Source organism: Oryx dammah, unplaced genomic scaffold, assembly GCF_014754425.2.
Source record: "Oryx dammah isolate SB20612 unplaced genomic scaffold, SCBI_Odam_1.1 HiC_scaffold_11050, whole genome shotgun sequence".
NCBI lineage: Eukaryota > Metazoa > Chordata > Mammalia > Artiodactyla > Bovidae > Oryx > Oryx dammah.
This window is the reverse complement of record NW_024080444.1, coordinates 826,627-844,483: the sequence shown is the minus strand read 5'-3', so window position 1 is coordinate 844,483 and position 17,857 is coordinate 826,627. Positions and strand designations below refer to the sequence as shown.

The following is a 17,857-nucleotide window of genomic DNA, read 5'->3' as shown; positions in this document are numbered from 1 at the left end:
CTAAATAGACATTTCTCCAAAGAAGACATATGGATGGCTAACAAACACATGAAAAGATGCTCAACATCACTCATTATTAGAGAAATGCAAATCAAAACCACAATGAGGTACCACTTCACACCAGTCAGAATGTCTGCGATCCAAAAATCTGCAAGCAGTAAATGCTGGAGAGGGTGTGGAGAGAAGGGAACCCTCCTACTCTGTTGGTGGGAATGCAAACTAGTACAACCACTATGGAGAACAGTGTGGAGATTCCTTATAAAATTGCAAATAGAACTGCCTTATGACCCAGCAATCCCACTGCTGGGCATACACACTGAGGAAACCAGAATTGAAAGAGACACATGTACCCCAATGTTCATCGCAGCACTGTTTATAATAGCCAGGACATGGAAACAACCTAGATGTCCATCAGCAGATGAATGGATGAGAATGCTGTGGTACATATACACAATGGAGTATTACTCAGCCGTTAAAAAGAACACATTTGAATCAGTTCTGATGAGATGGATGAAACTGGAGCCGATTATACAGAGTGAAGTAAGCCAGAAAGAAAAACACCAATACAGTATACTAACACATATATATGGAATTTAGAAAGATGGCAATGATGACCCTGTATGCAGGACAGCAAAAAAGACACAGATGTGTATAGCGGACTTTTGGACTCAGAGGGAGAGGGTGAGATGATTTGGGAGAATGGCATTGAAACATGTATAATACCATGTAAGAATCGAATTGCCAGTCTATGTCCGATGCAGGATACGGCACACTTGGGGCTGGTACACAGGGATGACCCAGAGAGATGTTGTGGGGAGGGGGGTGGGAGGGGGGTTCATGTTTGGGAACACATGTACACCCGTGGTGGATTCATGTCAATGTATGGCAAAACCAATACAAAATTGTAAAGTAAAAAAAAAAAAAAAAAGACAACAAAAAAAATAAATTGGACCCCAGAGCAGATTTTTTTCCTTGAGTTTGTTTGGCTATTACTTGTGTTTTTTGGTGCTTGAAATATTTTACTCTAGTTTTGTGTGCCAATAAGCAGAAACTAACAGTTCTAAATACTAGTTATGTATGCCAACTAAGATAACTAAACTAACAATCCTCAATGCTTTAACATAATGTCCCTTGTCTGTTCTTCATCCCTATATAACTGTGCTGTAATATAAGTTAATAATAATGAATAAAAAGAAAACAGTAAGTAGTAATTGAAGCCCACTGCTTATTGGTAGTTCCTTCGACTTCTCTTCCTCCATCCTGTCTTCTGTTTCATTGTATATGATATGACAGCCACTTCCTTTCCATTTATCTGTGGTTTGAGAAGGAATAAGATGACATGAGGGATGATTAGGTAAGTTATTTGATTTTCTACTTGTTCAATTCAGTTCAGTCGCTCAGTTGTGTCTGACTCTTTGCGACCCCATGGCTTGCAACACAGCAGGCTTCCCTGTCCATCACCAGCTCCTGGAGTTCACTCAAACTCATGTCCATTGAGTTGGTGATGCCAACTATCTCATTCTCTGTCATCTCCTTCTCCTTCTGCCTTCAATTTTTCTCAGCATCAGGGTCTTTTCTAATGCGTCAGTTCTTCGCATCAAGTGGCCAGAGTATTGGAGTTTCAGCTTCAGCATCAGTCCTTCCAACGAATATTCAGGATTGATTTCCTTTAGGATGGACTGGTTGGATGTCCTTGCAGTGCAAGGGACTCTCAAGAGTCTTCTCTTTTTTTTTTGGAGAAGAATCTTTATTACTTTTATGTACAGAAAACTCAACAGTGCACACTCAGCCCAGCTTGGTGGCCAGCTCTTTGGCCTTCGCCTTTTCCAGCTTGGTGATGCGAGCCACTGACTTCGGCCCCAGGACATTGCCTCCCCAGTGACGACGGATCTCGTTCTATCTGTCGTTGTAATTGGTCCTGATGGCCTCCACCAGCTTCGCCAGGGCACTCTTCTCCTCCGAGTTGACCTGCGTGAAGGCCATCGCGGTGCACGTCTTCCTGTGGACCAGCCGCCCCAGCTGGGCCTTGCCCTTGATGATGCAGTAGGGGACCCCCATCTTGCGGCACAGGGCGGGCAGGAAGACCACGAGCTCAATGGGATCCACGTCGTGAGCGATCACCACCAGCTGTGCCTTCTTGTTCTCCACCAGGGTGGTGACAGTGTTGACCCCTGCTCAGAGGACAGGCGGCCTCTTGGTGGGGACATCGCCTTTGCCGGCAGCCTTCTTCTCAACTCGGGCCAGCAGCCTCTGCTTCTTCTCCTGCTTCATCTCCGGTCTGTACTTGTGGGCCAGCTTAAGCAGCTGAGTAGCTGTCTGTCGGTCCAGGGCCTGGGTGAACTGGTTAATCGCAGGGGGCACTTTCAGCCGCTTATAGAGAATAGCCCTTTGCCTCTGCAGCCAGATGTAGCAGGGCCATTTGACAAAGCGGGTGAGGTCCCTGTTGGGTTGGATGTCCTGTCCAATGCCAAAATTCTTGAGCCTCTTCTCGAACGGGGGGTTGACCACCTTCTTGGCCTCCTGCTTCTTCACCACGGCCGGGGCCGGGGCCGCCTTCTTCCCCTTGGCCTTCTTTCCCTTCGGCATCTTGAAGGACTAGCATAGAGTCAAGAGTCTTCTCCAACACCACAGTTCAAAACGTCAATTCTTTGGCAGCTTGCTTTATGGTCCAACTTTCACATCCATACATGACTATTGTATTCTTGATTCTTTTTCAGGAATCTTCTTTGAAATCTTTTAGAGTCATGAATTCTTAAGAATTAATTTTCCAAAGTAGTTCTAAGTTTTGGATAATGTATTTCAAAGTGAGAATTGATATTTTAGGTCTTTAGGGTAAATAATACCTTTACAATAATATCTTTACAGATAATACCTTTAATGTACAATTTTGAGAGCAGTGAGTGCTGGGGTAGGAGATTGTTTTACCTTTTGGGTAGAACTGATTTAGCAATTGGTGATAAGAGGTTTTAGAGGAAATGCTGTCTGACCCTTTCAGGTGGCTACGGTTTTTATACTTCTGTTTTCTCCCAGGTAGGTCTAGGTGGCAATCTTATTAAAAGGCAGGAGGAAAAGACTGTGTGTTATTCAGAGTTTTAATTTTGGTCAACAGTTTAATAACAGTGAGTATTCCTATGTGAAACTATTTTGGATGGAATATATATTTTTATATATATAGGTAGAATATACAAATGTATCCCTGGAGGAGGGCATGGCAACCCACTCTAGTATTCTTGCCCGGAGAATCTCAGGGACAGAGGAGCCTGGCAGGCTATACAGTCCATGGGAATGCAAAGAGTCAGACACAACTGAAGTAACTGAGCAAGCACACACACATACATGTGTATTAGATGGAATATGTGTATATATTTTAGCATACTATTGTATATTGAATATTACATGTAATAATATAACAAATAAAATTATTATGTATTAAAGATACCTTTCAAAGAACTCAGCTAGGAATTTGAACAATAACAGGCTATATTAGCAAACATGTAATGTATAATTTTAGATAGAGTATATATACTCTGTATTTCCCTAATAAATTTTCTTAGTTGTAAATTTTTTTCCATTGACAACTTGCAGTGTAAAATGAAAATCTTTCAATAATCTTTTTATTTTAAACTCTTTCAAATATCAGATTTTCATTAACTGTGGTAACTGATTGTTGGGCAATGGTAGGGAAAAGATCCTCATAATTCTTAAATCTAGTTTAAGTTTAAATTCAGTTTAAAAGAACACTAGTCAAAGATAAGATACTGATCAGACTTAATCTATTTATTTAATTTATTCCAGTCAGTATTTAGGGACTTCATTTTTCTAAATATATCAACCAAAAGTATAAAAAGAACAGAAGTATTATAACCCGTGGTGCTAATATTATTGTTCCTATTCTTGCTGAGAAATAGCCTGAAGATGGCTATTTGTTAAAGCAGCTGCACAGTTGTTACATTCTTATCTGAGCTCTGAAGGAAAAGAACAGAATCCAGTGGCAAAGAAGGCTTTTTTTTTTTTTTTGAAAGAAGGCATCTTAACTGCAAATTTCCTTTTCCCTTTCTTTTCTTGCCCAAATCCTCCATCTGTCAAGTCCTGACTCAAGTCCTGACTCTTCTCTATTGGATTCAGAGAGACTGGGGCTTCCTTGAATTTTCATTGTACCCCCCCCCCCCCGCCAATTAACACTTGTACATAATCTAAAAAGTGCAATAGTACTGTTAAGCTCATGAAAAGCCATGTCTTGTTACCACGTTGCTCTCTGTGACCGGTTTCTTCTCCTTTGAAGCAACTACTTTCAGTTCTTACAAGCTGTTTCTGGCGTTTAACTTTGTATTGCTGAAAAACATGCATATTGTGCCATTTGTTTCAACTTCTATCTCTAGATGTTATCTGTTGGCCCCTACTTATTTATCTCTATTGTACACCTCTACCACCTAGCACATGCTTATTTCTTCTGTCCTCCCATCCTTTCAGTAGGGTTGTATTTTGGGATTTTTTTTTTTACAATTTTCTGACCCCTCATATTTATTTTTCCTTTATACAACGTTTTCTTATATTTTTTGTTGTTTATTGTCTGTCTTCTTATGTAGAGAGGAGCTTTGTTTTGCTCACTTCTTTCCCTGAACTCCAAACTAGTGCTTGGCACACAAGAGCTGCAAAGTAAAGAGTTGCTGAATGATCAAATGCATGAATAATTAATATCTCATTTTATGTTGGATTAGTTCGTATGCACCAATCAATAAATTATTCTTAAACTCTAACAGAGCTGAAAATCTCTCGTTATTTTTCTGCACCTCAGAAATTCTATCATTGTAAGTTTCTAAGGTGTATCACTGTTGGAGTCTTCTCTCCACTCCCTTCTTTCTGGACAGATTGTTTCACAGGCTCTGTGTCACAGTCATCCTCAGGACTCCCCTTTACCATCATCTGTAGCATTCTCTTTACTTCTCTTTGATATTGGATCTCTTCTTTACTAATCTCATGCCCATCTTCCTTGTCTGATTTACTCCCTTGTAAAGTCATTTCTTGAGGAATTGCACATCAGAGGAAAACTTTTAAAACTTGCATTCTGAAAATGTCTGTATTTGATCTTTACCCTTTGTCATAGTTTAGTTGGCTGTTTATTCAATTCTTCTATCAAGAAGTCTGAAGTTATTTGATTACCTATGCTTGGTTTGTGGCCCTTTCTTTTTTCTGGAAACTTGCACAGAGTGGCCACCAAGTCTGGAAACATAGGTGCCTGTCTTGAAATGGTTTAGTGATGTTACATTATAACACATGATAAAATGATACTAATAATGTGTATTTCTGTACTCTATGGACACAGTGTAGAATCTTCTCTTTGTTCATGGTGTTCTGAAATTTATTGATGATGGGCCCGGCATGGACTATTTTCCATTTGTGCTGGGCACTCACTGAGCTCTTTCAGTTTTAGAGTTTTAAATAATTCATTTTGGGGAAATTCTCTTGCATTATTACTTTGCTGATTTTTCCCTTTCCATTTTCCTTACCTTTTGTTTCTGGAACTTATTTATATGTTGAGATTCCTGGATCAATATTCTTATCTTTTCTCTATTTTGATCCATTTTTGTTGTTTAGTTCTGCTTTCTGAGAAGTTGATATAAAAGTCTTTCCTAATCCGTCTATAAGTGTTTAAATTCTACCCTCCTTACCATGGAATATTCTTTTTTTTTTTTTTTTTTTTAAGAAAAAAGCTTTATTTCTCGAGTTGCAGTGGGTGGGGGCATCTCTCTAGTTGTGGTGCATGGGCTTCTCGTTACAGTGGCTTCTCTTGCTGCAGGGCACAGGATCGAGGGCCTGGGGGCTTCAGTAGCTGCGGTTCCTGGGCTCTAGAGCACAGGCTCAATAGTTGTGGTACATGGGCTTTGTTGCTCCTCGGCATGTGGAATCTCCCTGGACCAGGGATTGAACCTGAGTCTCCTGCATTGGCAGGTGGATTATATACTTCTGAATCATCAGGGAATCCTCAGTCTTGGAATATTCTTGATTCAAGGAAGGAAGAAAATATCAAAGGGTTGGCACTAGACTTGTCTCTGTTCCACCCTAGAGCAAGAAATGTTGACTGATCAGAGCAAGATCATGTGCCATTCAAAAATGAGCTCTTCATTTGATTATAGCCTGAGCACAGTGTGGATTTGGTTATACTGAGTCACCTTGCCTCCCATATTACAGCTTAAAAGTTATAGGAGACTGATTTACTGCATTTATCAGGAAGATGCCAGATTAAAAATAGTGGCAACTCTTTAATTTGAACCACAGCAAATTTTGAACTAAAATACTTCCAAACTGCTTGTCATTTTACATCCAAAAAGAATGCAAATGCAATTTAATGCTAGCTTGAGCAAAATGTAAATAGGCAGGCAAATCCTTTGAAAAGAAATTTATGTTTTCACAGTGAACATGAATGATTTTTAAAAATTATCCTTGCTTTTGGATTTTTCATGTCACTATACCAGTTCTACATGCATGGACACTCAGAAATAAAACATTGTGTCATTTCTCAAGTTATACTTTAATTTGAAAGTGGTTTGATAGGACTGCTTTCTGTTTTGAGGCAGTCTCTGAGCTAATTCAACTGTGGTGGGTGGGGTTTGTTAATCATAAATAATGGTGAATTAACACTAACCAAATCCATTTTGCTTATAGCCTTGGGTATAGTACAAATGTCTGTTATCAAAATGGGAGTATTATTACGTTAAGAGTCCTTCATTTAAGAATGTACAATTCTTTTTATTTGCAAAAATGAGAAGTGGTCTTTAAAACTTTTGGTCATGAAACCATGATATATAGTACATCTGCCCTTTGTGTTAAAGTTGTATAGTAAGACCTGATAAAAGCATATTTGAAATACCTGCTCTGACACTTTAACCTTTCAGATTAGAAAGAGAGTATTTCTCCAAAAACAAGAAACTAAATGAAGAAATTGAGGAACAGAAGAAAGTAATTCTAGACCTTTCGAAGAGACTCCAGTATAATGAGAAAAGTTGCAGTGAGTTACAGGAAGAGCTTGTAATGGTAAGATAAAAAGGAAAACCCTATGGCAATTACTTTATTGGGTCAAATTTGATGTTTAATAGGATTTTTTCTTGCTACATGCCATGAGATAATTGTATGAAAGTAGTTTTAGTGACATTGATAAAAAAATTTTAAACTAGAGATGCTGTTTACCACAAAGCTATTCATAATATAACCTCTCTTCTTTGAAATAATTGGGAAAATGAAATAAATTAATAGAATGTCTGAATTATAGAATGTTTTAAAATTTATTCAGGAGTTTTTCTTTATTTTTTAAAGTATGTAAAACAGTATTACCTACATGAAAGTGGGGTTAGGGTTTAAAATCAGTGGATCTAATGATTTCAAAGACTCCCTTTTGTAATCATTTTGAACCTGATCACTGTCTCCATTCCCCAATAATCGAGCCTTCACACCGTCACCAAATTTATCTTTTTCAAGTATTGATCTGTTCTTGTCACCTTCCATTTATTAAAAAGCCATCAATATCTCCCTGCTGCTTTCAGAGAAGCCCCAGCTTCTTGCTGTATAATCTAAGGCACTTTTCTTTGTGGCTCTCTGTTAACTTTTCCAGCTTCTTCTATTGCTGTTGTCCTCTCTTTATCTTGCTTCAGCCACATTAAAGTACTCTTGGCTTCCTAAACATGTGATGTATCTTCATGTCGTTTTACTTTCGTTCAAACTGTTCACATTTTTTGACCCACAGGTCTGAAATGCTCATTCTCTTTTCTTTTAATATTCATAAATGTCCTGTGATGGTGATGCAAGACACCTCTGATGTCTTGCAGTCTGTGAAGCTTTCTGTGCTTCCATCTCTTCTTTTTTTCATCCACCTAAAGTCAGAGTTCTGCCCCTCCCAAGTTTATATTTCTTTAATTCTCAGTTTAGTATCTCTATCATAACACCAAAGTCTGCTGTGTATTACCTCTGCCTAGAAGTTGAGAGTGCATTGAGGTTAACTTTGTTTTACATGCCAAGTTTCCACAGTAGTACCTGCCTCAATAAACATTTGTTGGATGGATTTGCTTATTTGGTTGAAGCAGCATACTCCTACTCTGCTGTTTGTTGGGACCTCAGGAGGGAAGCCATAACGTTTATAGTAGTTCCCTGTTGCCTCTTTGTCTTGTTCCCCACATATATACCTTTCCCAGAGACTTGGTTACTTCCCTTTCAATTATATTCCACAGATGTTAGTTTCTGAGGAAAATGAATTTTTTTTTCCTTGTCCAACAAGATAGAAACTCAGGGTTATACTAAGAAGTGGTGGCCAAATCAGTGCTGCCTAGTTGGAAAGGTAATGATGAATGATGAGATAGAAAAGTAATGATGGGATAACATTTAAACTCTTTATAATTTTCAAATGATCCAATATTATATACAGGCAGGTGATCCTCCATCTGTCTTGCTTCAGTCATATTAGAAGACTCTTGGCTTCTTATTTCTCACATCTTCTTGCTGTTTGTTTTCATATCTCCTTGCTTCCATTCTGGTTGTTCATATTTTTGACCCACATTGACTGAAACACTTCTTTTTCCTTAACAAATGTCTGTATACCTTCTAATGTTGAACTCTGTTTCCATTTAACTCAGGATATCCAATTTGTTCTGATTAAAGGATTGATATCATTGCTTTTACTCTGGTTGAATTCGTAGTCTGAGTACTTTGGATGTGGGGTTTTAGGAAGTTTAGAGTTCTCTGTGTAGCAGTTGTTGTTGTTCATTTGCCAAGTTGTGTCCAACTCCTTGTGACCCCATGGACCGTAGCACATCAGTCTCCCTGTCACTTACCATCTCCATTGAGTAGAAAGAGAAATGTTGCAGAATCATATGTATAGGAGAACCCAGTTTGGTTTGCTTCTGAAGGATTGTTGTTGTTGTTCACTGTGTAGCATACTATAGCGCCTATTCACTGCGATGTGTTACCCTATATTCCATGGGCAACCCATCTCTTCACTCCTGGTTCTGGAAGGTGAATCATGGTGGAGAAAAACTTGTTAGAGTCATTGAGCTGAGTCTTAGTCTTGCTGTGCTTCCTTACCAGATACTGTAATCAAATAGTTTGGAAAGAGAGTAGTAACTGAGAATGCAGTGGTGAAGACCTAGTCACCAATATAAGCTGGTGTGCATCCTCCTGACTCTGGTCTTCTAGCACTCCAGTGACAAGGTAGAAAATAAAAGAAGACTGGCTGAATTCACCACTGAGCTCAGCATGCTTTGTGATTACAAATAATTTACTTGGTGCCAACAGGTATTTACTTTTTAACTTTCGCAGTTTGGTGGATGGTCTGAAAAAAAGCTGAGTTGCAGCTCATTCACAACCTCCATTTGCCCATTTTAACCCTTGACACTCAACCTGTAAAACACTGTTGTTCTGACTAGTAGAAGAGCCAATGGGATGTTCAGAAACAAATTCAAGTGCAGCTTAAGCGATTGACAGTTCATATGGTTCAGCCTAACTATTCATATGTTCCTCTCTGTTTCTTCATCTCTCTTAAAGCCTTAGCTTTGTCTTATTTTCTTCCATTGCTTTTTTTTTGGTCTTCCAGGTGGCGCTAGTGGTAAAGAACCAACCTGCCAGTGCAGGAGACATAAGAGACGTGGGTTCAGTCCCTGGGTAGGGAAGATGGCCTGGAAGAGGGAATGGCAGTCCACTCCAGTATTCTTGCCTAGTGAATCGCATGGACAGAGGTGCCTGGTAGGCTATGGTCCATGGGGTCACAAAGACTCAGACACGACTGAAGTGACTTAGCATGCATTGTTAGCTTTATCTTTTAGCTTGTTCTGATTTATTCTTATTAGAACAGTTGCTTTCTGTCTCTCTACTTGACTATAATATGAAATTTAAAAAATATTTAATTAAAATTTATTTACTGAAAATGCTATTACTTTGAATAGTAAGTACAGTGTTTTCTTTTTAATAAAGAAGTCTGTCCATGGAATTCTCCAGGCAAGAATACTGGAGTGGGTAGCCATTCCCTTTCCAACGGGGTCTTCCTAACCCAGGGATCGAACCTGGGTCTCCTGCATTGCAGGCAGATTCTTTACCGTCTGAGCCACCAGTGAAGCTTCTTAATGAAAATGCTGTTGCTTTAAATAGTAAGTACAGTATTTTCTTTTTAATATAATATTCATCTATTGCTTTTCATAAATATATTTTTGGGTACATATATCTTTATTTCCTTAATTTTTTAGTAGGTTAGTAGCTTTTGAGTTGGGAGAGTAATCTTACAAATTTCTCTCTAAAGAGATATCTATCAAATTAAAAATTTTAAACCATAAAAATGGAGTTTTTTGGTTCTGCGTCCTCAAAGTCTGTTATTTTTGTTTTGAGTTCATAATTGTTTTTGTTGAAGAGAGAATGACATAAGAGGAAGCTTTTCCTTTTTGCCTTTGGGAATAAAATTTTGTTTTAATGACATCCTATAATCCTGCGTACCCTAGTGTGTCTTTCCCACAGTTACATTTTTTTCAAACATAATAGTTTCAGCTTTTATAGAATATAGATGGGAAGTATAAATTAGCTACAGGTAATTTTTCTCTCCCTTTGAGCTAACATCTCGTTTTCTAGTTTAGGTCACATTCATGGCCATTATTCAAGTCTTGGTCTTTATTTTCTCTGTTGCATTGTAAGAGAAAATTAAAGCCATTTTCTTCTATAGGTTTACTAGTAAGACCAAGGTGTTATTATAATATGCAAAGACTTTAGGAAGTTTTGAGACTTAAAAATAACAATTGCATAACCGAAGGTTGCTTAGCCTTTCAGAACTGAATGAAGCCATCGAGATCATCTAGGTCAGGATTCACACAGAGTCAATAAACTGGTTGCAAAGTGATAGCTCCCCTGTTACAAAAGATAAAAATTAAATATAGAATGTAATTTTGGAAAAGTTCAAACTGGGTTTGTTGAGTCTTCTCTTGGTATTTAAGAAATACAGCCAACATTAATTGTGCTTTTATGTTTGTGAAATTTCTCCTGTTCAATTTATGGATTTAGAAGATATGATTAACAAATGAGTAGTATATTATTATTGTTTTTAATGTCATAGCATTAATAGAATTTCAACATAGGACATCTAGGGATTTAGCAAAATCCCTAGATGTTATATGTTGTACACTATTGAATTTGACTTTAAAAAGTTTTGATTAAAATTGAACTATTAATTTTAAATTCTTTGAATTTAATAATGATTTAATCATCTACTAAATAAAACTGAATTTCTAGTTTAAGCTGCTTAGTGCTGATGCTTATTAAAGCCCACCAGAGGCTCAGTAGATCCAGTTGGGTCTTTTAGTCATTACTGTGAGTTTTTATATCTGCTTCTCTTGAGCAGGGGAGCTATCATTTCCAAACTGGCATTATTAGGATTTGCTTTGTGCTTTCTACAATGAAATATTTTTGAGTCCGTCATTTCTTGAGATTTGTTTTTCTGCCACTCAGTAATATTTAGTTACAGCTCTAGGAGAAGACCATATATTGAAAAGGGAATTCTGGTTCTCATGAGGTTTTGCTCAAAGAATATTTTATTCTCTAAAGAACTTGTGATTGAAAATGGTCAAGTATATATTTTTTCCCTATACTTTGGGGGCTTGACTGATTATATAATAATAATGATTGCTGGCTTTAGATAGGATTTTGGAAAGTGCTTTGATTGCTATGCTTTGAGGTAAAGTTAGTGTTTCTTGATAATGTTTTTGCATCAAATGATCTGTTAGGTTTGCTTTAGGAAACATGTTTCTGATTTTGCAGGAGGCATTCAAAACTAATGATCTAATAAATATTCTATTCTAATTTTTATGAAAAACTTGTTGATTCCTGCTTTTCACCCACAATAGAATAGTATTTATATATGAGAATTGTTTATGCTAATATAAACATGTCTCTCTTAGAGGTCCTTAAAGTTTTAATAATGTTAAGTTGTATTTATCTAATGTGTATGTGTTTGTGTATTTAAATATATATTGTATGGCTGTCTTTCTAAATTTGTGATGTAGGCATAAAGCTTTTTCATTAAGTTTTCTTATATTTATTAATATAAAAATCTTAAATTTTGAAAATTCAAACCTCATTTTTAGTCTTGGAAGAAATAAAATGGTATTGTGTATGTGTGTGTCTGAAAGAGAGAGAAAGACAGAGGAAGAGAGAGAGAAGGAGATGTTTATATGTCAAAGCCTGTATTCAGCTTGGATGGTGGCATAAATTAATTGTGTAGCTGTGTAAGGGAAGGTGACATTTCATCATATGGCATAAGCAGTTGGATCATAGAATGCTCACATCGGGAAGGAAAGAGTAAACTGTTTTATGAAGAAGTAAGAGAAGTTAGTTATTGTCATTATGATCAAGGAGAAGCTGCAGATGGTGATGATGATGAAAGCTAACCATATCAAATGCAGTTTAGTTGAGCAGGCTCTCCTGGAATCCTTACAAATGGACTGCCTCTGTAAAACTAAGTGGAAGATAAGATGAGAAGGTGAAGCATAAGTATGTGATGTCAGTTGTAGGTTCTGATACTCCTCTGTTTTTACTCAGAATTCCTTTATAATGGCTTAAAATATATTTAAACTGATTTAAAAGCTTACTTGAATTCAAAACCATTCAAAAATGATAAGCGTTATGTGTTACTGCTATAAAAGTTTGACCTGTTTTTAAAAAACTAATTTCATTAATTTAAACAAACCTAGTGACTAAATAAAGTATTTTTTTACCTATTTGTTTTTTCTATAATTTTAAACCTTATTATTAGTACCCCTTAATTGTTTTTATTGTTATTTATGGTTTGAGTCAACTTTTCTGTGCAGATCAGCAGCACTCATTTGTCCAATTTCTAGATATAAATATATGCATATGCTTTTTAATATTTTTCACAAGTTTATATTAGAAATTTTTACTTACATACATGTCTATTTATGATATTCATGCATATTAGCAGAAGTGAGGGATGAGTTTTTATAGGCTCAAAGAAAGATAAGATGATAGAATGACATGTTAGATTAAGCCAGAAATTCATTTACTTTAGCAGTATGTGAAATATTGTGTACCAAGATGAAAATATAACATAACTCTTTGTCAGCTCATTGTTCTTTCTGGTGACTCCTGTTTTATAATACATTAAGGTCTTTCAGTCAGAGATTTTTCTGCATTTTCTTTGAATATTTTGATATTTTCAGTCCCTTTTCTGTATTGGTTTTAGATTCATCATGACATCTAAAGTAGTCCTGGGTTCATGGTGAGTGATCAGTATGTTTATCTTAATATCATCTGGTTAGCCCAAACATAGCAGTAAGGGACTTTTATTTCTACAGTAATAAAGCTCTTTATGTAAATTATTCTAAGGCAAAAAGAAGTGAGTTCTTTTGACTTATGTCCAAGGCAAAAAAAAAAAAAGGGGAGTTCTTTTATCCTACAGTTTTGTCTTTTAAACTTGTTTGAATGTTTAGAATTGGAGAATTTGTTGAGTCAACAATTTAATATTTAACTTCAACTTCCTCTTTATGTCACACAATGAAACATGTTAATCAAAAATTAGAAACTTAGTCTTTTATATTGGTTTGGCATTTTGTTTTCAACCCAGCAGTTTTTTTTTAGCTGATAGATTGTGTTTTTATTCTAGAAATTTCTTGCTTATCAAAAGTCTATTAAGAGAACTAACAGCTTTGAGAACAAAATTTAAATATAAGTGTAGTCCACACTTTTAAAAAGTTCCAGCTATTTTCTCTATATGAATGAAGAATGAAGGCTTGATTTATAAAACCAAAACAATTTATTAGGAAAAAATTTGTCAGATAGAAAAGGACACTTTGCTATATACCTGAAACTAACACAATTTTGTAAATCAACTCTGCTTCAATAAAAAGCAATGAAAAGGAAAAATTTTCAATCGTAATCTGGCTCATAAACCTATTAGATGTAATAAAATTTATATTGGCTATATTATGAGACTTTTAGCCAGATATCTGTATAGAAAATTAGAATGCTACTAATTATAAATAGAATAACAAGAAAGGAACTTTCTCAACTGAGAAAGGGCATCTGTGAAAAACCTATAACCAACATCAAGGTTGATGGTGAAAGGCTGTTTTCTTTCTAAGATAGGGAACAAGGTAAGGATGTATATTGTTACCATGTCTAGCTAACATTGTACTGGTGGTTCCAGCCAGAGCAACAAGGCAAGAAAAATAAAAGTCATTAATTTTGGAAAGAGATAAGTAAACTGTTTGCAAATCATGTAATTTTTTTCTTTTTGAGTCACAAGCTTTATTTATTGTAGAAGAGTTGTAGATTTGGGTTTAGTGACTAAATATGTACACAATTTTTTAAAATTAGAAAATTATAAGGAATTCACACATACAACTATTAGAACTAACAAACAAGTTTAGCAAAATTGTAAGGATCATAAGAGTTAATATTGTTAAGATAATACTGTTCCTCAATATATACATTCAATGTAGTCTCTATCAAATTCTCAGCTGGCCTTTTGCATATAGTGACAACCTGATTCAAAAATTCACATGGAAATGTAAGAGACCTAGAATAGGTACAGTATGTATTCCTTATTATAAATCACAGTATCAAAGAAGATGTACAAATGGTCAGTAAGTATGTTAAAAAATGTTCAAAAATCATTAGTCTGGGATATGCAAATCAAAACAACAATGAGATGACTCTTCACACTCATTCACATGACTGCAGTTTAAAAACTGGACAATAACAAATTTTAGAGAACATGTGGAGAAGTTGGAACATTTTGTTCTAAGAATATAGTCAAAAGGCAAATGACAGATTGGCAATAATGATTTGCAATGTGTGTGACAAAGCAATCGTTTTCATAATTTACAAAGGACTGTAATAAATCACTAAGGAAAATGTGTACAGTGTAATATAGAAATGGACACATGAAAAGGCAGTTCACAGAAAAAGAAATACAAGCTACTGATAAAGATATGAAAAGATGGTTAATCTTATTTAAAATTAAAGAAATGGACAGTAAAGAAGTTGATGATACTTAGCTTGTAAAGGTATGGGAAAGTAAATACTTATGCTTTTCATGGTAATTTATACCAGTAGGACTTTAGAAAGCAATTTGGTAACAATTATCTGAAAATAGTTGTACATACTGTTTACTCATCAAATCTATTTCTAGGAGTTTACTGAGTAGATATACTTGAATGCATTCTAAGATGTACAAGTATACATGTAAGGATTTATATTATAGTATTGTCATTAATAGGAAAAATGCAAATAACCTATAAATCTTGGCAGTAGGGGACTGGTTAAATTCATTAATGATACAATGGATAAGTTAATTCATCTAAACAATGGAATGCTATGCAACTGAAGAAATGTGATGTGGAAAGGATGTTAAAAACATACTGTGAATGGAAAAATAAGTTGTATAATCGTATGTATACTTTAATCCCATTTGAATTTAGAATTGAATATATTTAATATGTATTTAACATGAATCATTTTTATTATACAAAATATAATTTTATTATATAAAAATTGTATAATAATATCTCTATAATATGACATTAAAAAGCATGTTACCAATGGTATGCTAATAGAGAAAACTTGAAGTCTGGGTTTGTTTTGTTTTTGTTGGTTTGGTTTTATATCTCGATTCAGGGGGCTTTCAGTCAGACATTGAATCAAGTATTTTATTGTTCAGTTCAGTTCAGTTCACTCAGTCGTGTTCAACTCTTTGTGACTCCATGAATCACAACACACCAGGCCTCCCTGTCCAACTCCTGGAGTCCACCCAAACCCACGTCCATCGAGTCGGTGATGCCATCCAACCATCTCATCCTCTGTCGTCCCCTTCTTCTCTTGCCCCCAATCCCTCCCAGCATCAGGGTCTTCTCCAGTGAGTCAACTCTTCGCATCAGGTGTCCAAAGTATTGGAGTTTCAGCTTCAGTATCAGTCCTTCCAGTGAACACCCAGGACTGATACTGATCTCCTTGAGAATGGACTGGTTGGATCTCATTGCAGTCCAAGGGACTCTGAAGAGTCTTCTCCAACACCACAGTTCAAAAGCATCAATTCTTCAGCGCTCAGCTTTCTTCACAGTCCAACTCTCACGTCCATACATGACTACTGGAAAAACCTTAGCCTTGACTAGACGGACCTTTGTTGGCAGAATAATGTCTCTGCTTTTGAATATGCTATCTAGGTTGGTCATAACTTTCCTTCCGAGGAGTAAGTGTCTTTTAATTTCATGGCTGCAATCACCATCTGCAGTGATTTTGGAGCCCAGAAAAATAAAGTCAGCCACTGTTTCCACTTTATTTCCACTGTTGCCATTTTATTGTAGAACACACATTTTCCACTTCCTCTTTTGTTTTTAACTCAACAGTATTGTTTAGAGATCTTTCCATGTTAGTATATTAGTGTAATAGAACTTCCTTTTTCTATTTGAAGTCTTTGTTGATTAACCCTAATTGATTTAACAATGTTCTGTTGATAGCATGTTTTAGCATGTTAAATATCATATTTAACACTTATTGTATATACTCAGTATTGTCTGCTTCTGTGGGATACATTGATAAGGACAAAAAATAAAAGACGATATTTCCTCCTTTCACGGAGCTTGTTTTCAATGAGATAGACATTAACAAAAGACCTCTCAAATAAATGTGAAATCATAACTCTGATAAGTGCTGAGAAGAATCTAGTAGGGTTAATTGACATAGTCAAGGAGTAAAAGATAGCTTTTCCAAAAAAAGTGATAATTGAACTGATGTCCAAAGAAAGGAGTATTAGTTTTGTGTCTTATAACGATGAATTTTGTCCTATAATATCTATTCTCCCATTTCTTCTGTTGCTGTAAGCATGCCTCACTGGTGCCTCTATATCATCAGATTTTAAATATGCTTTTTCTCACTTATTAAACTCTTCTCCAATCCCACTCTTGTTTCTAACTACTGCCCTTTTTCTTTATCTCTCCTTCTCTTTTTACCAAAAGTGTTTTGTCTGTACTTACTGTTTCTATTATATGTCATTAAGACAAAAAAAATTGCAGGCTTATTCATTCTTTGACCTGTTCTAATATGAATTACAGCAGACTTCATCACAGTAACCGATGACTTCCATGTCCAGTGAACATGGAACACGTTAGTCTCTGTTTCTCTTGAATATTCTGTGACACTGGACATAACTCTATCCTTGAAATGTTCGTTTTTCTTCCTCCTTTTCCAGTCTTTTTTTGCTGCCTTTTTCTTTTCTAAGTATTAAATTCCTGGGTTCCTTAGGCTTTATCCTAGACTCTTTTCGCTTCCTGTCAGACACTCTCATGGCAAGCTTCACATCCCTAGATGATTCTCAAGCCTATGTTTGACCTCTCTTCTGAGCTTTACACCACTGCATCCAGCTGCCTCTCATAGTTTTTTACTTTATTTATTATTTTTTAATTCAAATATATTTAGGGTCAGTTATTTGCCAGGTAGTTTATTGGTGCTGAGAGTCTTTTAAAAGTGCTTTACTGGAATATGATCTAAACAGAATTTATGATTAACATTACCCACCAGAAACAAACAAGTAAAATAAGGCCACCTCTACTTCCATGGTTCTTACTCAGCTGCTGAAGTCCGCCCAGTTCTAGTCTGAAACCTTGGGATCAGTCTTTACTACTCATTTTATCTGAGCATTTCCTCCTCCAGTCCAGCTGAATCCTGTCCAGTCGAATCCACCCCAATCCAGTCAATGTAATCTAACCCAAGGCAGTGTTACCAAGGTTGGCCATTCTATCTTCTAAGTATGCACCCCTCCAACATCATTCAGTGCTTATATTCCCACATCTCCTTTTCTCTGCCAAGACCCTAATCTAAGCTG

The 17,857-nt window shown here is 36.1% G+C and overlaps 2 protein-coding genes across 3 annotated transcripts in view; one reads left to right on the top strand and one right to left on the bottom strand.

The window, feature by feature from the left end:
- The window catches only part of LOC120860199 (coiled-coil domain-containing protein 171), a 334,015-nt gene that overhangs the window by 77,201 nt on the left and 238,957 nt on the right, over positions 1-17,857 (top strand). For both annotated transcript variants that reach the window (XM_040235975.1, XM_040235974.1), the window contains one exon: positions 6,894-7,032. In XM_040235975.1, coding sequence (XP_040091909.1) covers positions 6,894-7,032 — 139 coding nt within the window. The remainder of the gene's footprint in view (positions 1-6,893; positions 7,033-17,857) is intronic.
- On the bottom strand, positions 1,726-2,600 carry LOC120860200 (60S ribosomal protein L7a-like). The gene has a single exon (XM_040235976.1). The coding sequence runs from the start codon at positions 2,584-2,586 to the stop codon at positions 2,176-2,178; it is 411 nt and encodes a 136-aa protein (XP_040091910.1). The 5' UTR covers positions 2,587-2,600; the 3' UTR covers positions 1,726-2,175.

Bases quoted from the DNA above. Each gene is read 5' to 3' on its own strand.
- LOC120860200 (XM_040235976.1), bottom strand. From the start codon at position 2,586: ATGCCGAAGGGAAAGAAGGCCAAGGGGAAGAAGGCGGCCCCGGCCCCG.